General features: G+C 34.6%; 1 protein-coding gene across 2 annotated transcripts; it reads right to left on the reverse strand.

Moving 5' to 3' along the window:
• Positions 1 to 4,689: 4,689 nt before the first annotated feature.
• LOC145587740 (acyl-coenzyme A oxidase 3, peroxisomal-like) lies at positions 4,690 to 22,917 on the reverse strand. 2 transcript variants are annotated; one of them, XM_081644429.1, is made up of 13 exons: positions 22,332 to 22,917; positions 18,955 to 19,072; positions 18,756 to 18,863; positions 18,486 to 18,658; positions 18,301 to 18,400; positions 18,068 to 18,142; positions 17,834 to 17,964; positions 17,490 to 17,625; positions 17,285 to 17,404; positions 13,565 to 13,711; positions 13,359 to 13,463; positions 13,109 to 13,210; positions 4,690 to 5,212 (listed from the first exon to the last, which is right to left on the reverse strand). In XM_081644429.1, the coding sequence occupies exons 1-13, from the start codon at positions 22,817 to 22,819 to the stop codon at positions 4,967 to 4,969; spliced, it is 2,049 nt and encodes a 682-aa protein (XP_081500555.1). In that variant the 5' UTR covers positions 22,820 to 22,917; the 3' UTR covers positions 4,690 to 4,966. The 2 variants fall into 2 exon arrangements, with proteins under 2 accessions (XP_081500555.1, XP_081500556.1); XM_081644430.1 differs by lacking the exon at positions 22,332 to 22,917 and adding an exon at positions 21,132 to 21,512.
• Between the last annotated feature and the right edge of the window lie 1,878 nt (positions 22,918 to 24,795).

Below are 24,795 nucleotides of genomic sequence, written 5' to 3' on the forward strand. Positions count from 1 at the left end.
TTTTAGAAAAGTGGTGTTTTTGGGTGGTTTTTTAAAAATTTTCCTAAGCCAAGTGTTGTTCTTTAGATTAATGTCGTTTTTTTTAAGAACCACGAGGGCGAGTGATGATAATCAATCTCTGGGTCACCGAGAATCCAGAGGGGAGCTCTAACCACTTGAGTTATACCTCACTCTCTGATTAATGTTTGAATTTGGCTTGGTCATCAGCAAAACCTTGGCAATGTACTGGAGGATGTGAGGTGGAGTTAATGACGGCGTGTTGGAGGGTGGTTCGTTTGGTTGGTTTGTGTTAAATATGAATTTAATTTATAGTTAGTAGCACAAGTTGTATTGTCATATACAAATACTTACCTCCGTTTTATTTAGTTGACACATATTCTTTTTTAAAAAGTTTATTTTTACTTGTTACATCTTATTTTTGGGTAAGTTTTATACTTTGCATTTTTAGTGTATTCCACTTGCTTTATCATTTTCTCTCATTCTCTCTCCTCTCCTTAATATGTGTGTCTAAGGGCTTGTTCTCTTCAGCTTAATTTCATTCAGTTCAGTTCAATTCAGCTCTAATCAGGTCAGCTCAGTTCAGTCAAGCTCTAATCAGTTCAGTTCAATTCAGTTCAGCTCTGTTCAATAAATTAGAACAAGCCCTAAAAAGAACATGTCAACTAAATAAAAATGGATACTATTGGTACTTTACATGGTTAGATATATGTCAGTTGGTGTTGCACTTGTCAGTTGTAACTATGATAAAAGATATTATTGTCATTATGAGTTTAATCTAAAGTCAGCACAAGTTAATACGGAGTAGACTAGTCGTTATATATGGAGTGGGGTGTAGATATTAATAAATATTATTCGAGATTTCGGTATGGTCTTGGGTAGAGATGTCAAAACCGAACCGATGCGAAAAAAATTATCCGTTTTGAACTGTAACCGATCCGATTTGATCCATGAAATTCAAGACCTAAACCAGATCTCTAATCGAACTGAACTCAACCCGAATTCGAACTTGACCCAATCTGAACTTAACCCGGCACCGATTTGATCCGACCTAAATGCAACCCGAATCCGATTTGACTCGATCTAAACTCAAGACGAACCGATTTGATCTGACACGAGCTCAACCCAATTCGAAATTGACCCGACGAATAACCGATCTAATCCGATATGTTGACCCGATTTTAACTCGATTTGATTTTTACCAGATCCGAATTTAACCCGACCATAATTAATTATTGACCTTGTTTTTCAAGTTCTTATACTACTATATTTACTAATTATTAATAAGTTAACGTTTTTTTTACTACAAAGAAATAATCCGGAGTAACAAGTTTACTTCATGTATATACCAATTATATAAAATTACTTTCTAAGCTTTATATTCGTCTCATTTAAAATTTGCTACAAATAATTTGTAATACTTGAACATTAAAACCTCTTCTTTCAACTCGATAAAAAATATGATACATGAATGACTTGATATTGACCCAATAATAAGGTCAAAACTCAATAATAACTCTAGTTTAAAAATAACCTTTATTTGGATATGAATTGGGTTAAATCGATTAAAATCCAACTAAATACATAACGGAATTGAATTGAAATTGACCGATTAATGAATCAACGGATCAACCTTATCTTAATCAAATCGAACATGACCGAACCAAAATCATCTGAACCGAAATCAACCAGACCCAAATTCATCCGACTCGAAATTAACCCGGTTAAACCCGTTTTGAACCCGATCTGAATTTATCTGAACCGAACATGAATCGATCTGGAGTTGACCCGACCCATATCCGACTCGGATTCGATAGAACATGACCTGGATTTGATTCGACCTGAATTTGACCCAACCCGAATTAAGAGAATAATTTTGACCCGAACAGATCCGATCCAAACTCCATCCGGTTATCCGAATTGACACCTCTAGTCTTGGGCCGGTGAACAATCCTTGTTGTAGTATCTTATCTATCATTGAAAATATTAGATTATCGTATAATCATAACATATATTACTATTCATTATTCATTTTATTTTTCTAAATTAGCGTCGTACTTTGCATAAATACTTAATTATTATGCTTAGTATATGATGGTTAAATATTGTAATAATTCATGATCAATGACTTAATTAAAAATTTTAATAATTGCAAGTTGTGGAGTAGGATAGTAGCAAGGGAGAAAATCTATGCCCATAAAATTAAGGGCAGTCAGTGGGACTGTAGGAGTACAAGTTTATATAAGTGGGCATGGGATTTGATCATAGTGAGGTGGAAGAGAGAGATTGAAAAAAATAATACTCCCTTCGTCCCCAAAATTTCAATCTTTTTGGGTTGATTTCGCTGTTATTAAGAAAATTAAATAAAAGAAATAAAAACATATTGGAAAGATAAATTTACATGAGGTTTGTAAAAAAGTAGAGAGATAAAGTATTAAAAATACATGAAAAATAAAATTTTATATGGGGAAGCTAATTTGCACAAATATTGTTGTAAATTAGTGGGTATTTTAATGTAAATGGGTCGATCATTTTGGGACTAAAATTAGGCCAAAAGGGTCGAAGTTTTGAGGACAGAGGGAATAATAATAAATTTGAAGATCGCCGTTGGAATTTGGAATGGTTTACCAATGGCTATGCTCTAAATAATACCTTTGTGATGGCTATGGTTAGCAATATTTATGGGTTACCAATGTTTTTTAGTTTGGATTGGCATGAATGGCTTAATTTCAATCTTGCTTATGACAGTCATTGGAAAATGACTTTCTCAATAGCACTCTGGTGGCATATATGGAGGCAGAGAAACATTGCTGTTTTTTATCTCAAAATGTTCAAATCTCAAGTTGTTTCAAGTAGATACATTGTAGACTATCAAAGCACTAACCACATGATGCAAGGAAAAGAAAAAGGAACTGCAATGCCAAGTAGTTCGAGCACCCTTAAAACTTGGAGCCCTCCCCCCCCCCCCCTCGGGATGGGTCAAAGTGAATACGGATGGAGCTTGGACCTCAATCAGTGTGAGGATGAATTGTTAGAAGAGATGATGGCACTTGGATCATGGGTTTTTCAAGTAAATAGAATGCAATTTCTGCATTTGCTGCTTTGTTGCTTGCAGTTAGGGAGGGTTTGAAGGAGATAGAGTTGGACATAGATGCCCACTCTATAAGGGTTATGCTTAACTCTGCTGAAATTTGCACACAAAATGGTAGCAGTGGTGAAGGACATTGAAGATATCATCAGGTACTTTGATACCTTTGAAATCGAGCATGTGAAGAGGGCCAACAATGCTGTTGCACATGAGCTAGCTGTTCTTGGTCTTTCCATGGCTATTAGACGTCACTTGCACTTAGCTTGTCCAGACTCCATCAAACCTATCTACAATGAAGAGCTTGCAGCTCTTACTGCACTGCTCAGATGTTCCCTCTGCTTTTCCAATTAGTGGTTCGTGGAGGCGGATGTACCATGCGCATGGTGCACGTGTTCCAAAAAAAAGCGGAAAGAACATTATATAGAGATGTAAAGAACATTTAGCTAAAATGAAAAGAACATTTAGTTAAGGTGAAAAGAACATGTTATAAAATTGTAAAGATTAAAGAAATGAACATAACACTATCTTATAACGAACATCATCTTCAACCTTTGTCACATTATTCTCAAATTCAACATCTATATCCAGATTCATCAAATTTTAAAAAGGAAAATAAACAATGAATTTTATGATTACAAAATATATATTCTAATTCAAATCTAAAGTAACACAATTAAAGAAAAATAAATACAAAATTTCATTCAAAATTACCTTCGATCTTTGATTAACAAATCCACATATTCACCTTCATTAAAAATCATTCCATTAACAAAACAATGATTAAAAGCACCTAGACTCGATCTAAATGCGCAACCATCGCCTTCTATCAAAAGAATTTCTTTTTCTCTATAAATTTTCTATTTCTCTCTCTAAGATTTTTATTCCTCTCTCTAAAAAATTCAAACAAGTGAAATTAAATATGAGGAAATATACAAATTTCTAAATTGAGATTGGGAAATAATTACCAAAACTCTTCAATTATGGAACAAATAATTCATTTAAAGATTGAAAAGCTAGATGTTATTTAAAAAATACTATTCTATTCTCTTCTTTTTTTTTTTGAATAAAAATAATATTTATTACATTATATTATCATGCTCCTTATTAATATTATGGATATTCTTTAAATATATACAAAGAACATAAAGCTGGATGTTTTTAACAAAATAGAGAATATGTTCTTTACTAAACAATTATGTTCATTACAAAACAATCATACGTGATGTTCTTTATAAAATAACTATATGTTCTTTACAAAACAACTATATGTTCTTTACTGAACAATTATATATTCATTCCGCCTTTCTTAAAGAAAATCGGATGCACGGAGCATGGTGTATCCGCCTCCACGATAAAAATTTCATTGCTTTTCTATAGCTTGGTTCTACCAGTTTTATCTAGTTTTTCAAAGGGCCATTTATTACTTATTTGTATATATTTCTAGCTTTTGTAATGGTTCTAATTCGATCTCTAATTTTACTTTTATCCTGAGATCAGCTACTATGAACACTAATTTAGCCTCATATTTTGCTCTCGGATTGAGGCTAAAAGTTATAATCCCTATTAGTTAATAATGTTGTCTACTTTGTGTTTAAAAACAAAAATAACACCTTTGTGAAATTTTCCTTTATTTTATATCCAAGAGAACTGATATTTAAAAGTTTACAAGAAAAAAAAAATAAAATAATAATAATAAAAGGGGGGGGGGGGGGGGGGGGGTAAGGAAAGTGAGAAAATGGGCACATTCTTCTGATGGTTACAGTTACCTGATTTTATGATCTTCAATCTATTTAAAAAGATACATATTGTAGCTAACATTCACTATCTCCTTGTAAACCGAAAAGCACAAAGCGGTACTCCTGAGTATTTGAATCACTGTCACTATTGAACTGAGGACCATGAATTTGCATCAATCCAATCAAACGCTATCGGGCTCAGGAACGCATCTGGTATACCGAATGAACTGACCAAGGCCAGAGTATGAGGACGAAGTTCACTGCAGAGCTTCATCACTTCCTTCCTCACCACAGCAGCATTCTCAACAGACAGGTAGCCATAACGAAGGAATGAAGCATCTTCTTCCAAGACCACCAAAGCATACAATGTTCGTAACAAAGCTAACACCTCCTGCACATTTAAAGTATGATTAATCTTGATAACATATATTAATAATATAGGATCTTTCAAAAAAGTCAAAACCTTAATAGCCCATTCAGTTGATTGTAATATATGCAAAAGTGGTCATGATCATGGATTTATATGTAATTTTGTATACAAATGTTAGTAGAGTACGTATCATTGTACTCCTCCAACACCGAATTTTTGTTTTTATTCATAAATTGAAAAGTGAAAAAAATAGTAATGAAATTTGTAAACAAAAGCATATAAGTAGTATTTAGGGATACTATGATACTTGCATCATCATAGACAATACTGTCATAAATGCATACAAGTATATTATCATTACCATCAGTGCACCATTCATTACTGCCTACCGAACATGTCATAAGAATATCCAATTTAGAAGCATGCCCAAATACTTGGAAATTAGAGGAGGACATAAACTTAATCATGACCCGATTTTGTTTCAAGAAAAAAATTATGACTTGATTTTAATATGGGAAAAAAAACGGTATTGAAACAGACAGCTCAAACATCAGTCAGATGATTTTTTATTTAATAACAATATGAGCCACTTTTAACCCATAAACTCTATACATTAGTAATGATGCACGTGACTATACAATGTACATATAAGGGAGCATTTTATGGTCTAGCTTTGTTTCATCCTGTTTGTGGATCAATAAAGACTAGACTTGGGCTTAATTAGCTTATATCAAGCCTACTAGTATCTTAATATTTAGCTTACTTTACATTATGCTAAAATGATAATGGGGCCATTGGACGGCCAAGCTGTTTAGATAAAATTTGCACTGAAATAGTCTAATTCATGTGCACAGCTAGTTTATGGTTTTGGTGTCTTAATACATAATTCCTTCATTTTATTTAGTTACAACATTCTATACTTCACTTTTGCCAATGCATAACTTCGACTATCAAATGAATTTGTAAAAGTTATAAAAATTAAATACTAATAAACTATACCATTAAGACGAATTTAACAAGATCCCATGTGTCTATATTTTCTTTCAAGTATAAATGACGAAAAAAAAAAAAAAAAAAAAAAACAGAGGATGCACATAACTGTTAAAGAACCAAGCTACTATACATGTTGCAGTTTATAAAAGGTTGAATTTCCAGATATTGTCAAATTTTGCATTTTTTATACAAGAACAACCCTCTATTGGCTCTATGCAGATTTTGAATGAGTTGATGGAGTGTTAAAGTTAGAGCTGTCAATTCGGGTAAACGGTTGGGTTTGAGTCGGGTTAGTGTGAGTCGGGTCATCTCGGGTCAGGTCAATACGGGTTAATGTCATAACATATACGGGTCGGGTTCGGTTTGGGTCATGCTTGAGTCGGGTCACGTCGGGTCATACATCTTATCGGGTTTGGGTCGGGTTAGTAAAAGGTCGGGTTACATTCGGGTCGGGTGAAAAATAGGTCGGGTTAAATTCGGATCTTTACGGAAGTTAGGGTCGTTCTCGGGTTCGAGTCGGGTTCAATTCAAGTCAATTATTTACGGGTTATAATCAGGTTGGGTCATTCTCGGGTTTAAGTCGAGTTCGATTAAAGTCAATAATTTGCGGGTTATAATCAAGTCGGGTCATTCTCGGGTTCGAGTCGGGTTCGGTTCAAGTTCAATAATGGGTTATAATCAAGTCGGGTCATTTCCAAGTCGGGTCATTCTCGGGTTCGGCTCAAGTTCAATAATTTGCGGGTTATAATCGGGTCGGGTCATTTCCAAGTCGGGTTATTCTGGGGTTCAAGTCGGGTTCGGTTAATAATTTGCATGTTATAACTTATAATCAAGTCGAGTCATTTCCAAGTCGGGTCATTCTTGGGTTCGATTCAAGTCAATAATTTGTCCAAGTCTTGTCATTCTCGGGTTATAATAATCAAGTCGGGTCATGTTCGGGTATCAAATATTGGATTAATATGGGTTTAAGGTTGATATCACGTCGGGTCATATTGAGTCCGGTTACATTTTTTTTGTCGGTTTGCTAACAATTATTTTTGCTGAACTTAAATTATTTTTACTGAACTGAAATTAATTTTGAACTAAAATTATTTTTGCTGAACTGAAATTATTTTTACTGATTTTCTAATATATTTCTTCTTTAAAGTTACTGAATTTGAACTTAACTTATTTTCATTGATTTTTTTTTTTAATTTTTAAACTCCAAATTAATTTTTTTTTTTTTGTAAATTTTTGTAAACTCCAAATTAAAACATTTAAAAAATATATAATAGGCAAGTGAATAATAAAATTTGAAAAAAGGACCAATAAAAGGAGCTTAAATAGTTACATAGAAGTTGAAGATAAATTTAGAAAAAAAAAAAAAAAAAAAGATACATTTGGCTGATTTGATTAGCAAAATCACTATCACCTATTCACCTCACCTCAAATAGCTCATATAGGAAGTTGAATATATTCCTTAAAAAAAAAAAAAAAAAAAGGAAGTTGAAGATAATTAGGAAAAAAAAAAAAAATCAATCACAATAGAGATTTTATGGGGAAAATAATCAATAATGTCGCCAATCTCGCCATTAGAGTGCCACCTTCCTAAATATACTAAGTTTCAGAGATTTTCCTATGCCTCTACTCGGCCACCTACTCCACCACCTCTCATCGTCACTTTTTCTCTTTAACAAGGAGAAATCACTCCAAATTCCTGGTAATCGATTTATACAATTATACAAGCTATTTAAATTTTCGGATCTAAACATTATAATTGTTTTTTAGATAATTTTTTCTTAACTAATCGGTTTAATTTTTACAATTTGAAGTTCATTTTAACATGTTAAAATTAATCTTTACATTTTAATGTCGAATAATAATTAGATATTTAATTTGGTTGTCTGTATACAATTTTTAAATATACAATTTGAAGTTGATTTTTACAATTTGGTTGCTTGTGGTTATCTCTCGCTATTATCCTTTACTTACCACCATCTCCATTCTCTCCATTCGCCATATACAATTTAAAGATGTTCATTCCATGTATGGATCTATTTGGGTGTCATGTTGTTTAGAATGCAAATAATAATATAGTATCCTTTGATTTAACTCATATTAATATGCTATTTTTTTTGGTGTTAAAGGAATCAAAAAATCATGACCGAAGAAATGTTTGAATTTGACTATGCGAAAGAGGTATAGTTCATTCTAATTAATTATAAATTAGTAAATTACGCATTTTTTTATTGATCTTACTCCTAATCTTTGCCTGTTTGTTTGGTGTAGCACGTGACTTTGAGCTTAAGCAAGCATCAATTACATGCATGAGTGTTGGAAATGCTACACCAACACCTGAACCCCATCAATCAATATCTCCAATTCAAGGAAAGCGATCCCCTATTTGGCAGAATTTTGAGGTTAATGGTGAACATGCTGCATGCAAGTTTTGCAAAAGATTAATCCAGAAACTTGCTGGTACGACTGGTACGTCTAATCTAAAGAGACACCTTGAAAAGTGCCAAGAATATAAAGACTTAGATAAGTCTAATGAGTCTCCTGCATCTCCATTTAACCAAAAAAAATACTGAAAGTTATTTGCTAGAGCTATATTGAAGCATGGTTATTCTTTAAGTATTGTTGAACATGAGGGGTTTAGGGAATTGCATACATATTTGAATTCCAAGGTTAGAACTATTTCTAGAAACACAATATTGAAATGGTGCATGACAAAGCATGATGTGTTAAAGCAATATGTTCGTAATACGCTTATGGCCTTATCAAGTAAAGTTTCCTTGACTTGTGATGTATGGACAGCTTGTACTACTCGTGGTTATCTGTCTCTTACGACCCATTTTGTGGATAATGATTGGCAATTACAGTCTAAGTTGCTGAACTTTAGGCATTTTCCACCTCCCCATACTGGTCATGAAATTTATAATCTGGTTTTTAGTTTGATCAAGATTGGGGCATTGAAAGAAACGTTTGTAGTATGACTATTGACAATGCAAGTAATATGGATTCTATGGTTAAGGAACTCCAAATTGAATTGGATGCAATGGCTAAATTACCTCTTGACGGAAAATATTTTCATGTTAGATGCTCTGCCCATATCTTAAACTTAATTGTCAAAGAAGGTTTGAAAGTCATTGATGAATCTGTTGCAAAAGTTCGGGAGAATGTGAAGTATGTTGATTCTTCTGAAGCTAGACTTAATAAGTTTGAGCGGTGTGTTACTAGTTGTAATTTAGCTACGGGTATAAAGCTATGGATGGATGTTCCTACTAGATGGAATTCTACTTTCTTAATGCTTCGTCGAGCTCTTGATCTTTTACCGGCTGTGAAAATGTTCAACAGGAAAGTCATCATTTGGCGCTTACTACTCATGAATGGGAAACAGTAGAAAAAATGTGTGATTTTCTTGAACACTTTTATGACATTACTAATTTGTTTTCCGGTTCTGAATATCCCACTTCCAATCTTTATATTGCCAACATTTGTAGAATTGAGTCACTATTAGTGGCTGCTTCTAAAGGGGATGATCCAAAACGCAAAGAAATGACAGATCTTATGCGTTCCAAGTTTGATAAATATTGGTGAAATTACTCTATGCTACTATCTTTTGCTGCAATTCTTGATCCTCGGTTTAAGTTGAAATTTTTGAGACCTCTTTTCAAGGATTTGTATGAAGCTCACATGGTTGAAACAAAAGTTCAGGAGGTGTTTTATGATTTTTTGTTCAATTGTTTAACCATTACAAGGAGCCTCTTCCTACTTTTTCTTCCCAAGATAGTTCAAATTCAAATTCAGATGCATATCGTCCACGCAAGACTAGTAAAGTTTATGCGGTAAGATAACAACAAGTATTATCATTATTCAATATGTTAATCACTTTTCTGGGTTATTCTGTTTTGATCTTTTTTATTTGTGATTTCAGAATTTTGTTACTGATTTTGCTAGTGGTGACATGGGTAAATCTGAATTAGAATTATACTTAGAATTGCCTTTACAACCTTGTAATGCTGATGAGGAATTCAATATTTTGGGTTATTGGAAGGAGCAATCAACAACTTTCCCAAGTCTTGGCCGTATAGCTAAAGATATTCTTGCTATTCCTATTACTACGGTTGCTTCCGAATCTTCTTTTAGCATGGGTGGCAGAGTCTTAAACAGATGTCGGAGTTCACTTTTGCACAAACATGTCGAAGCTTTGATAACAACTCGAAATTGGCTGTATGGTTATGCTGAGTTGGAGAAAGATGGCGTTGAGGTGGAGAAGGAGAAGGACGTGGATGATATTTTTGCATAGCCAGATTTGTAAGTTGTATTTGATTTTTTAAAAATGAATGTAATGTTTTTGAATCTTTATAACACTATTATGTCTCTCTCTTATCTGTTTGTTTGCTTATCTTTTTGCAGGTGGATGTCACTCACCCTCATTGGCTCACTGGTTTAAAACCTCAAATTAAGGATTAAGGCCTGCTGCCTGCCTGAGTCTTACTGTCATTTCAGCATTCTAGTTTAAACTCTTTAGTTTATATTCTTGTTTAATTGTAACCACCTTGTTTTGGTGGTGATGTATTGCTATCATTTGGTGGTCTAAAATAATTGGAATTGCTATCATTTGAGCCTTTTTTGCTTCACTCTTTCTATAATAAAGTTTCTGATTGAGCTTATTTGAGGATATTAAAGTGTCACATTCTGCTCATTTTCTTCTACTTTGATGCTTACCTTCTGCACATTTTCAGGAAAGTCTGTTCTGGAGCTTTAGTCCTCCGTCGTATCAGACTATCAGTATCAGAAAGGACATCAGCTCATAAACTGTTGCTTTTGCTGCTATTTTTCTGTTTTTTTTCCAATAATTTCAGTGTTTGGTGAGCTTCATTTAGTTATTATTACTTCAGTTATCATATATTAAAATAAAGCTTGATATTCAGTTCATAATGAGAGTTTGGTTCCCACGTTGTTTAGTTATGGTTGTTATACATTGTACATACAAATATAAACGAAAGTCAATTACATATAGCATGGACTCTTTTTTTTATGTTATTTAAATTTTTTTTGGTTAAGTTATGGTCCTCAACTATGTATTAATCATTTTATATTTTACCAAGCAAGAATATATAATATAGGATAAGAATAAGATTTAGTGGTTGGTTGAATTATGAACTGAATATCAAGCTTTTTTTTAGTTATTTCATATGGCACAATGCCCATCTTGAACTTTATTTTCATAGAAAACCATATGTCACATTTCTCAATTGTTTCGTCCCAAACATGTTGTGAACTTGTGAAACTAACCTCTTAAAATTCAAAGTGAAATATTGAAGGAATAGAGTTAGGATTCAATTTCCGATCCAATACCAACATGAGATAACGACCTATACATATTGATTCAATAACAAGTCGAGTTGAATTTGGGTCGAGTCAATAACAAGTCGGGTTGATTCGGGTCGGGTTTGTAACAGGTCAGGTTGAAATTCGAGTCGTGTTTGTAGCAGGTCGGATAAAATTCGGGTCAGGTTAGGAACAGATCGGGTTGAATTCGGGTCGGGTTAGGAACATGTCGGGTTGAATTCGGGTTTTAACGGGTTAAAACGGGTTTGGGTCAATTTTGGTTCAGGTCGAGTTCGGTTCAGGTCAATAATTTACGAGTTACGTTCGGGTTGGGTCGTCTCTGGGTCGGTTAATGTTCGGGTTCGGGTCTCAAATACTCGGGTCCACTCGGGTCTAGGGTTGGTTTCAGGTCAGGTTAGGTCGGTTCGGGTCACCATTTTTTTCGGATTCAGACGGGTCGGTTAATAGGTCGGGTTAGGGTCAATATTTCGGGTCGGGTCAGCTTTTGACAGCTCTAGTTAAAGTTGTGGCTCAAGTATCTCTAAGAAATGGGACAACAAAGAAATGAAGAAGCAAAGTAGAAAGCAATAAAATGCTATAGCAGAGGCAACACGTCCATGAACCTGAAGCACTTCAGAGTAGGGTTGTCTTTCGAGGCAGTAGCTGCTGGCAATTCTTTGTGGCCCGGACTTCTTAATTGACTTGGATATAAGGGAATTAAGGTTTATCAGTTAGCGAAATTACGCTTATCAATTTTGGGAATTTGAGGACTAGGGAATTGAGTTATGACTTATCAATTTGGGATCAAATTAGGGTTTATTAATTTTGGGAATTAGGGTTTAAAACTTTGGGGATTCGGTAATTGAATTATGGCTTATCAAATTGGAAAATTAGGTTTGATTAATTGTGGGAATTAGGGTTCAAAAAATTAGGATGATTTAGATTTGTGAATTTGGCAACTAAGGTTTATAAATTAGGGTTTCATAGCTAGTTTTTGTATGTAGAAATTAGAGGGAAATCATAAACATGAGACTGTAAATTGAATTTTTGGACGAAAACCATTATAGGGTAGTGCTACCCAAACTTTTTGGGTATTTAGGGTAGTTTGACAAGGGTTTTTTTAAGTGGTAGTTATTTGCAAAAGTAGTCTTTTAATGGGCAGTTTTTGACCATAATTCTTTTAGTTTGGGAAACAAAATGCATGTTCTCATTGAAAGTCAAAAGTAGAAAAGACTTCCTGAAAGAGTAAAATTGAAGAAGGCATTACGAAGTTGAATTAGTCAACACAGGAGTAATTTCAGCTGTGGTTTGTAACGTAAGAAACATATGTCATGATCATTGTATATGTCAGGTAATGGTAGCTTGTAACAGTAACGGTTAAAATAGGGGAAGAAGGTGAGCTAATTTTGGTATAATAAAATAGTACATCCCAGTACGAAGCTCAAAAAAGTATAGGCAGGCCTTATATATGTTGTAAGTTATTACTTGTATGAGAGTGGTCCTTAAGTAGTTATGATAGATGATTAAATATTTGTTCTAAGAACCTATGTTTTCCTAATAATATACAAAATGCTGAAATAAACATAAATGTCCAAAGCAATCCTTTACCTTAAGTGGTCCAGCAGCAACATTAGCTTCAGCTTCAATAGAAGTAAGCAAAATCGCCTTGTCAGCAAAAGCTCTGCCCAAATCTTCCGCAAGCTGATAAGCCTGATTGGAAAATAAGATTCTTTGCATTAGAGAAAGAAAGTGATACTATATTGTGACCTGGAGAAAAAAAATTCTTCCCCAACTGCACGGATTTTCTTAGGTTCTATCTACAACAAGTATGATCTTTATATAAGATGAGCATCCTCACCAAAGCAAAAGCATATTCTTTATTTCTTCCTTGCTTTTGATGTGCTGAAACTTCAGCTACAAAACGTTTTAACAGATCTCTCTCTCTCAGGTAGAAAATGTCAGTCTGAAAAAAAAAATTAAAAAAAATAAATATATTATATACGAACATATGACTTTCTTGAAAACATATCAATGAGATACAACCAACCTCTGTAAAATGAATACCTGAATCTGGCTACTTCTGAGAATAGAACCAGTCAGTTGAGCAGGAATAACAGGGCTGGGGCCGTTCATATGCTCCAACCACAATCCTTTAAATGGTCTATTTTGCTTTTGAGTAGCCAAGTATTCCCCAAACAATGCTTTACTCACCTGGAAAAGTCATAATAAAAGCAATTCTCAGGTCTTTAGGCCCCAACATTAAAGAGAAGCAAAAACCAATTGCTATTTGACTTGTCTTAACAATGAACCAGCAAGGCAGAAACCAATTAGAAAGTTGTTTCAAGTGCATGAATAAATAATCCTTAGTATCAATTATAAATGATCCATACCATAAGGCCACTCTTTTCAAAACAGTCTCATTATTTTGTGAACTTGTAGAAACAGTAAACTTGATGACGTGTACACTTCAAATTGGCCCAATTTTATTTTATTTTATTTTTTTTTTTTTTTTATTTCCTTTCTCTCTTCTCTCCCCAAGGCCAGCTATAAGGGGAGCAGCCTAAGCGACCTCTCAGGGGCCCCCTTTTGATAGGTCCTGCTTTAATAAAATTAAGACTGTTTAGAGGTTGAAGACGACAACTCAAATGAAGGTAAACACATAGCTTATTTTTAGAGAGAACTTAGAAAGAAATAATTGGGGAAATTCATTGTGGGGCCCTAGATAATCAACGGCCATTATCTCAGAAATTAATGCTAAGCCCATCAAATGGTGCAAAATTTTTTTATTATACCGCCGACTATTTTGTTTGTGGCTGGCCACACCAAACACACGAGTAACCCCTGACCACATAATCCCTGACTGAAAAACCCCTAACCAAGTAACCCCTGACTGAGCGACCAAGTAACCCCTGACTGATTAAGTGAGTAACCCCTTACTGACCGAGTAACCCCCGACCAAGTAACCTCGACCATTCTTTCAAAAAAAAAAATATGTGGCCGGCCACACCGTGTGGCCAGCCACATATGAAAGTTTGTGTATATTTATGGAGTATAAGAAATTTGTTACCAAAAACATCAATATAATAAATTTATTTATATTCTTTCAGATTATACCTAGAACGTGCCAATACTTTTTATCTTGCCCTCTTTATCTCCCATCTCATATCAATCTTATGTCACCCAACAAAGTTTCAATATAGTGACTAGAAAAATGATCAAATATTTCGAATTAATAATCCAACAATATAAGGGGCAAAATATTATGTTGGTGGATTATGTATGAAATACGTTTTCTTTAATTAGGGCCCATTTTTCATTTTTGCTTGTGCAACACCTTAGCCCAGGCACCTATTAGCCCAACCACCGTACCCTGCCCAATCACGAAACAAGCCCCTTATGTAGTCCCTGCTGCCAGCTTAACCTTTGAACTAGACTTCTGTCCACTACTTCTCAGGACACTGCTAACAACCCTCTCCTCTTCCAACTTTAACCACCATGACCAACAGCCCCACTACCATTTCCCTTTGGATCAACAAAATGTTCACAAGCCGATCGTTATCATTGCCAATATTATTAGGAGAATTGGTAATACGCAAGCAGATCATTATTATTACCATTATTTCAGTTTCAGACACATACTCCAATTTCTAAATATTCATTACTTCGTTAGGAACACCGTCCACAACGAAACTCCATCACCAAAAATAAAAATACATATAAAATAAAAGCTACTGGTCAAACCAGATATCTAACATTAAGCACTGCATTTTCAGTAAAAGAGTGCAAAGAATCAAAATGTAAATAGATTACTGAGTTTTTAGCAATGTGATGGAATTTTAATCAGAAACTTTTTGAGCAAATTCATATACCAAATTTACAGTATTTGACCTACAAACTGGATTGAAGAGCACTTTGGTCCTGGCCTATAAAAATAAAGGAGACGCTCAAGATTGTTCTAACTATCGAGGGATCAAGCTTATGAGCCACACTATGAAGTTGTGGGAAAGAGTGATTGAACATAGGTTGAGGGCATGCACAAGCATTTTGGACAACCAATTTGGTTTTATGCTAGGGAGATCCACTATGGAAGCAATCCATTTGATAAGACAAATGATGGAGTTTTATAGGGTAAAGAAGAAAGATCTTCATATGGTCTTTATTGATTTAGAGAAAGCATATGACAAGGTGCCAAGAGAGGTACTTTGATGGGCAATGTTGAAGAAAGGTATCCCACGAAGGTACGTGGACCTGATTAAGGATATGAATCCGGATGTCTCAACAAATGTGAGGACATGTGGAGGGTTGACAAAAGATTTTCCTATTACAATCAAGGGTCTGCATTAATCCCTTTCCTTTTTGCAACGGTCCTAACTGAAGTAACTAGACCAATTCAAGATGAAGTCCCATGGTGTATGCTATTTGCGAATGATATCGTACTGGTGCATGAAACTAAAGATGGGGTTAATGCCAAGTTGGAGCAATGGAGGCAAAGGTTGGAATCTAGAGGGTTTAAGCTAAGTCGGAGTAAGACTAAATATCTGGTATGTCACTTTGGTACTCAAAGGGGGTCAAGCAATGAGGTGGTGAGTTTGGATGGAAAGGACTTGACCATGAGCGAATGTTTTAAATATCTTGGATCGATCATCCAGAAAAATGGTGACATTGATCAAGACGTGGCCCACAGGATTAAGTTAGGATGGAGAGCGGCCACGGGAGTGTTATGCGACCGAAGCATTCCCTTAGAGTAGAAGGGAAAATTCTATAGGGTTGCTCTATAGTACAGAATGTTGGGCTTCTAAGAAGGAGCACATTCAAAAAATTGAGGTTACGGAAATGCGAATGTTAAGGTGCATGTGCGAGAACACTCTAAGAGATAGAATCAGAAATGAGGTTATTCACAACAAGGTAGGTGTGGCAGGCATTGCGGAAACTAAGGGAAAATCGTCTGCGTTGGTTTGGGCACGTAAGAGACCAGAGGGTGCAGCGGTACAAAGAATGGAAGAGTGGGACCATGGAGGGGTTAAACAAGGGAGAGGGAGACCGAAAATGACTTGTTGGAAGGAGTTAGGAAGGATATGAAGTATATGGATGTGCATGAGGATGAGGTATTGGATCGTAAGGGATGGAGGAGGAGGATCTTTGTTGATGATTACACGGAATAATCAAATTTGGTTCATGTAGCCGACCCCACTTTTGGGATTAAGGCTTTGATTGATTGATTAACCTACAATTCGGATTCAAATCGACAACAATAACTCTAAAAAAAGATAATCATGTGCACAGCTCAATGGTAAAGCTCCCACGTGATTTAGATCCCATATCTCCTAATCCATTGGTTGGACGAGTTGTTCATTACTTTGTGTTCTCCTCCAACCTCCTTACAGCAGTAGTAGACCAGATAATCACCATATAAGAAGGGGGAAAAAAGCAAAACCTGAAAGGCCGGTTAGCTCTCAGCTCTCATCACACTAAGCAAAGGCTACCTGAATTAAGTAGGTTGTGTTTGTCCACAAATTGTCAACAATAACACATAAAACGAAAAATTCATGCACAAAGCACAACGAATTCATAGACTGACAGCTGTCAGCAGTTCATAGACTTCAAACACCTGCTTTAATTTTTAGTTCTAGGTGTGTTTGGCCAAAAATTCAGTACTACTTATTCACTTGCTATGACTACCAACTGCAATCAATTTCCACCTAATGCTTAAGCTTCAGCACAAAAGCTACAGCTTGAGCATATGATGAATGAATGACCAAGAAAAGCTGAAAAATTAGATGCTACCTGCTGCATGAGAACATTATTGTCTCCTTCAAAGGTTAATTGCACATCGTACTCGCCTTTCAAGTGACCTACACGATTTTCAGTCTTCAGACCTTGGCCCCCACAGGCTTCACGGCACTCCTGGAAAAGTGACGATAAAAAATACATCAGTTTTGATGAAAAGGCAGGAAAATAGAAATTAAAACTCACCATAGCCAATATTTACCTGAAGTGTCCGCATGTTATGCCAAGTTAGCATAGCTTTTAGGGCACTTGAAACAACATGAATCGTCTTATTCATTTCAGGTGATCGTTTCACATATATAGATTTCAGATAGTTTCCAGCAAAGGACATTGCATATCTGCAATAAAAACACATGCTAGTTAGTACAAATACCAAGTAGAATCCAGAAACCATATAATTGGGCATAAAACTGAAATTTATCAATCATATGTAAATGCTATGCCTAGATTATGAATTTATGAGCAAAATAATCGATTACATTTTAAGAGTAGGATACAAGATGCACCATGATTTACTATTGCAAAACCGCTAAATGGATGACTTACGTCTTTGCAAGAAGAGGCAAGAGTCGACGCTGGTGGCTTGGATAGTCGAGTAATAAAACTTCAGGTTCATTTGGTGCCAGAGAAAAGGCTCGTCTTGACAAAGCATACCTTAAAGCTGTAGCTAGACCAACCTAATGGAAAATGCCAACATAACTCAACAAAAACACGTAGAAATAAAAAGAAAAAAAAAAAACAAATTCATTTACAAGATATCAAGCATGAGGCATCAGTTACCTTTGCAACGTAAATGGAACTGACTGCAATGTTGACACGTCCAGATGTCAATGGAGCAAGAAATGCTGCAAACCTCTGAACAAAACCCAAGCACATAAAATTAGACAACTGAAGTCTGAAGATAAAATTGATTTTCCATTTCGTTTCATTGCAAAAATCAATTCAGAAAAGGAGATATCCACGGTAAAAAGGTGAAATTCAAGGGAGTATCAAAAGGCCAGCTGAACAAAAACCTGAACAGGGTCTTTAATTGCACTAAGATACTGGCCATCAGGAGAAACATCGGCAACTGAATCCAACAAATTCTCCCTAGGTATGCGAACATTATCAAACCTAAAAAATAAAAGACATATAAACATGATGCTTCAATGACTAAAACAATCACGGTCAAAAAAAGCTAAATATCATCACCAATTACCAGATACGGCCATTGTCAACGCCATTTAACCCAATTTTATGACCACAATCAGCAATACGTATATTTGGACAAACATTGCCGTCTTCATCTCTGATTTGCACTATAAACGCATGGACACCTTCATCTTTCCCATTTATATGGAGTTGTGAGAAAACAATAGTATGAGTTGCATGCTACAAAAACATTACAGAAAACGGACGTCAAAATATGGTAAAAGCAACAAGAAAGAAAAGCAAGAGAGATAAGAAGAGATAGAAATCCATTCCATACTTTAGCTGCTCCTCCGATCCAGTACTTTTGAGCTGATTCACATGGAGTATTGATCATAAACTCTTTAGCATTTGGATCATAAGTCGTGACTGTTTCAATTTCTCTGACCTAACGACATCAACAACCAAGTTCAGAAATTTAAAAGTTAATGCACACAACGACAGTATCAAAGTAATTCAATGAAGAATATCATCCTTACATTACTTCCATGCCCCAGCTCAGTCATAGCAAAGCAACCCTTCATGCCGTAATCCTCCGTAATTTTCAGCCACTTGTCATGATGACGCTTTGTGCCAAAAAATTGGATTGCACCACCCCTGAAATCAATGAATACCTGAAGATTAATATATTCCGCTTCGGCAAGGTAAAAGCAGAGCCCAAAAACGATTTACATGCAACAAAAGGGTATATGTATGGATGTCCACTAAATAAACCCGTTTTAAAAGAGAGTGGAAAGAGAAAGCACGATAGGCATACTGTAGTAGTTTAGCTTATTTCCTCAATGAAATTTCCTCGTCAAATAAAGAGAAGCTGGAAGGTAGATGGGCAGGAAGACAAAAATGATTGAACAATAGAAAACTTCAAAAATAAATAAATAAGTCTGGTGAAAGGGAGAAAGCAAGAATTACAGAATACAGACTATCAAGTAGCAAAAAGATACACATTTATTTGAATGCATTGAGCTTTGGTATCTCTAAAGTTTGTTTACTTTTCGTTTGCAGATCAAATGAACCTAGCTAACAAAATAATTCAAATTAGAGGATAATTTCAAACATGACATGTATGCCTGTTCAATTATTTACGTAGAGGTCGTAAACAACTTGCTTACTAGCTTGACCATAAACTTTTTCATGATTGTTAAGTTCAACACCAACAATTACTTTGGTTTAAGGATAAAGCTCAGAAAAACTTGTGAATGAGCAAGAAATGTAGACTACACTATTCAATTTAACTCATAAACACTCCAAATACATCCTACCAGGAGAAAGACGCAATTGATGATGTCGTAGTCCAAGAGGCACAATAGCATGGAATTAATGAAATGGAAACCCAAATTACGTGAACCCCACATTAACAAATGCATCTACAAAGTAGTGATTAATCAAAAGACCCAGAAACCTCAAAATTGTTCATCCAAAGATGTCAAAAGAAGAAAAGAATTTTTAAGCTATGTTCCAATGCTAATTAGAATCCAAGCCCTCCAATTCAAAATCCTTTTTCTCCAGTAAACCCTTCAAAGAGAGAAAAAGGGGATGGAGAAACTTCTTAATCAATCACACTAGATCTTAAGAGATACCCTCTACACTAACTAAAAAGTCCCATTTAAACTTGGCACACATTTTTAGGAGAGGAATGTAGTGATGTATCGTTGTTTAAAATTGAATTTTTAAAAAAATGAAAACAAAACAAAACAAAACAAAGAAAGGTAAAGTGTTTTAGTAGATTAATTACTGTTGACTGCCATTCCAAAGACTTACTAGAATCAATAAATAAATACATTTAGCTACCAAAACCCTCTAGAATGAATAGAGCCCATCATCATTTATAATAAATTGAAAATTAAAAATATATTATGGTCCTTAACAAGATGCACTTCTAGAAGAGCATTTGTTCATTGGGTGCCAAAGGTAAGGCTTTCAACAAAAGTGTGGCCATTAGGAGAGTGACGTGGCTGCTTATTTAATGGTGCATTATGCATAATGAACAAATCATGACTAATATCATATATCATCAGCTTGAGGGAGTCAGAATGCCAATGAAAAGGTTTAACTAAAGTCTACTGAAGTAGGCGTATTTAACTTTCCTATTTTTGCATAAAGATAAATCTCAACTAGATAAAAAGTAATTAGTAAACATATAACTATAGAAATTAAATCCCCTTCTCATTGTCACAAGATATGAAATCCACTTTGTAGCATCAAGAAAACGATAACATTTCCACTTTTATGAGAAAAAGTGAATTATACTGAATGATGTCTTATTATTCGATCCCCTAAAACCATTTAACAGCTAAATATCTTCCATTTTAGTATAAATGACATCAATAATGTCATCATAATAAATTCTTAAATAAACTAGCTTGAAATTCCACATAAAATACTCCCCAAATCCAGCTGCACAAGAACTCTTAATCATCATAATTAAGCAAATAAATCAAACAGCTTATATCAGATGTATGTACTATCCAAGCAACCAAATTTGATGGATAAAACTGGTCAGAAAAAAGGAAAAAACCAATCCTAATAAACCATAGCATAGCTCACAAAATTATGGAGAAGGAGACGTCATTGTTAAACAATAATTGAATGATCATCACAACCACAAAACTCTATCTTAACCATCAACTTAAGAATTTAGAGGGCAAAAATCCCATACCACAGAAAGTAATGAGCCCCCAGCATAACAGCAAGGGAGTGATCATACATCTGAACAACCTCATTCAAAGCCATTCTCCTAAGCTCAACTGCCGCTCCTCCCTCCGTAATCCACCCTCTAAAAACCCCATGATCAACCAAACAATGCATCCGCTTCATTGTCACCTCTCTCTGCTGTTCCATAGTCTCATTATAGTCAGGGGAAACAAAAATTCTGCTGCCTATCTTTCGTGGATTAAACACACTGCTCTGAATTATCAAATTATAGAGCGAATCACGGTCTTCAATGTCGTGCATATCCAAAAGGGCTCTCATTTCTTTGGTATCAAAAGTGATCATCTCTTCTTGAGAAGCCATTAAAGAGTGAGGAAAAAGAATGAATTGTTGACTTGTAAATGGGGTTTGTGCAATGTGCTCAACTAGTATCTTAAACTACTCTATATATCAAAAGCTGATGTAAGGGGGTAGGTGAAGTATGGCTAGTAGTTGGAAGTCAGCAAATGCAAGCTCCTATTTAACAAGTATCCAACAACCTTGAACAGAAAATTATTTTTGAACATTACCAACAAAAATAAATAAATAATATACACAAGAGTGATGTGTTTAGAAGTCAGCTTGACCGTGGTACGGTTCTTAAATCTACAATCAATTCTTGTTTATACCATCTCCTTTCATGTCAACATAAATCAAAAAACCTATATTGAATATTAATAAATTATTCATTGAGAAGATTCAATAAGTATTCACAAAACTATATTTTTTTTTATATATAAATTACTACTACATTAGTCCAGGTAGATTAGGTAAGTAGGGTAAAATGCCAATATGTTTCACTTAAAAAAAAAAAAAAAAAAAAAAAAGGATTAAGTAATCAATCAAAATTTAAGTCCTTGACTTTCAAAGAATAATTTTGGCAATTTTATGAAATAAAAATAAAAATAAAAATTCCTAGTAAATTACAACATCCATAAAACTACAAATACCACCGCACACACAAAAATTAAAAAATTTAATAAAAATAAATTACACCCTCCATCATCTTATATTCTTATGTCTTATTTTTTGCACAGTTTTTGATATATATGAACATAATTTTTCGTCTTAGTATTTATTAAAAAGAATTCTTCTTAATTAAATTTTTTTTCTGGGTAAGAAATGGCGATAATATTTATGAATTTTGCAAAAATAAAAGAAAATTTACCAGAGAAAGAAATGGACACCAAGCTTGATAGCAAGGGAATGATCATAAATCGCCAAAACTTCATTCAACGCCATTTTACGAAGCTCATCTTCTTCCGAATCCCCAGTAAGCCAACCCAAAAAAACACCACAATCACGCAAATACTCAATTCGCTTGACGGTAATCTCCCTTTGTTGTTCCATAGATTGATTATAATCAGGGCAAACAAATTTCCGATGACCGCGAATCGAGGGGTTAAACAGATTGCTTTGAATCATGATGTTGTACAACCAGTCACGGTGGTTGATGTTGTGGGAATCCAATATGGATCGCATTTGCTTGGTATCGAAATTTGCTTCCGATTCGACGAGTTCTGGTGGAGTGTAGGAGAGGCATGGCAAAGAGGAGAGAAGATTGGGTAATGATGAAGGTGATGAATTGAGTATTGGGTTGAGATGGCGAGTAAGGATTTTGGTTCTGAAGGTGATTTGATCTTCAGAAGACGCCATTGATGGAATGAAGGGGAAAAATTGGAATTGGAGGAGAGAGAAAAATGGTGAATTAAAAATAAAAATACCCGCGGAATGTAATAGAATGGGAGGTTTGGATAGGAATGCAGGAAATGAATGGGGTGCACATGTAAATAGTGGTTTGGTATGGTTGACTATTATTATTGTATCGGAATTTGAATTGAATACAAATAATGTTGTAGTTTGAGTAACGTATTTAAACTACATATACTGCGTATAATTGGTAAATTATGGGTAGGTAGGTATGTATGGCAGTAGGGTCACTGCGTGTTATTGGTAACGCATGCGTTACAATTTACAAGATGTGATTCTATTAAGGTCTGTTCTGATTTATTAAATTGAATTAAATTAATTGGATCTGAATTAAAATAAAGTGAATTGAATATTTAATGAGAGAAGGAAATCAGGAATTGAAATGATTGGAGCTGAACTTTTAATAAGTTGAAGAGAACAGACCCTAAGACAATCAACATTAGTCCGACCTGCTAGCTCGGCCTGATCCAATTCGAAAATATGGCAGATTTGGAAAGCCTAAAAACAAATTTTAGTTTAAAATCTGAGCCCGATCCAAAAAAAGTCCCGTTACATTTTTACGAGTTTGGGTACGAGATATTATTTTAAGACCAGGCTCGATCTAAAATTTTATCACCTCTAATCCCAATGTTTTAGGCCATATTTGGTCGTAGAGTTATAACTTATACCCAATATGTAAGAATTAGCATTTGAACCCAACCAAAACATTAGTAAAAAAAAAAAAAGTGTGTTTGATAAGATAATTAGCAGTTAGTGATAGAGGTAGCTTTTCTCTAACATTTAAAATGTTAGCGTTTGGAAGGTAGCGAGTTGAGTTTGACTATTTTTGTTTATTTTACAAATATCAGCGCGTTTTTTGTACAACTAACTGTCTACACCGTGTGACTGCCTACAAAATAGAACGGAGTAACCTCTATATAACACTAACAAACCTCAATTATTTTGACACTGTAACCCCTTTAATATTTTTCCTCTCAAATTGAAGATTCCAAATAGGACTAACAAAAAAGGAACGGAAGGAAAAGGAATGGCTTTATATTTTGCTTTAAAATTTATCAATTTTAGCAGAAAATATAGAAAATTACCAGAGAAGGAAATGGACATCGAGCTTAGTTGTAAGGGAATGATCATAAATCGCTATAATTTCATTCAACATCATCTTAAGAAGCTCCATTTCATTGGAATTACTAGTAAGCCAACCCTTAAAAACCCCAGAATCACGCAAGTACTCAATTCTCTTCACGGTAATCTCACTTTATTGTTCCATAGATTGATTGTAATCCGAGCAAACAAATTTTCGGTGACCAAGAATCGAAGGTTTAAAGAGATTGCTCTGAATCATGATATTGTAGAGCCAATCACGGTAGTCGATGTGGTGGAAGTCTAAGATGTTGTAAAATAAGTGTTTCAAAGGCTACAAAAATATAAGAATAATGTTATGCGTTTGTTTACTCAAAAGGAAGATGGTGTGGCGTGACTTCGTCACTGACTTTGAAAACGAATTCCGGCACAACCGGGGTGCACATTGTATCACCGGTACGTTCTCTAAGGTTACACACCACTCTCACTCAAAGGCACTTTTGGGTGAAAGGTGGAGCCATATAAACTTATGTCTAAAAGAAAAAGAAATGTGTTTAGCACTTTTTGGATAAGTTGTAATACCTCGTATTTTTATACGTATTTTATTGAAAATAAGTATTTTGAGAAGTATTTAATTGAATTTAAATGTTTTATTTAAAGAATTTTATTTATTTATTTTAATAAGTGGAAATAATTTATAAAAGGAAAGTTTATTTAATTAATTATTTTAATTAAGTTGGGGTTTAATTTAGGAAAGTTTATTTTAGTAAAGTTTTATTAGGGATAAGATTAGGAAAATTAAAAAGGGAAAGTTTAGGGAGAAGGGTTTTAGAGAAGGGGTA

This window comes from Chenopodium album, chromosome 17 (assembly GCF_948465745.1).
Source record: "Chenopodium album chromosome 17, dcCheAlbu1.1, whole genome shotgun sequence".
NCBI lineage: Eukaryota > Viridiplantae > Streptophyta > Magnoliopsida > Caryophyllales > Amaranthaceae > Chenopodium > Chenopodium album.

Coding starts and splice junctions, on each gene's coding strand:
- LOC145587740 (XM_081644429.1), bottom strand. CDS start 22,819: ATGGCGTCTTCTGAAGATCAAATCACCTTCAGAACCAAAATCCTTACT. Junction 18,143..18,300: donor CAATTAAAGACCCTGTTCAG/GTTTTTGTTCAG, acceptor GGTTTTGTTCAG/AGGTTTGCAGCATTTCTTGC. Junction 13,464..13,564: donor TCAGAAGTAGCCAGATTCAG/GTATTCATTTTA, acceptor TTTTTTTTTCAG/ACTGACATTTTCTACCTGAG.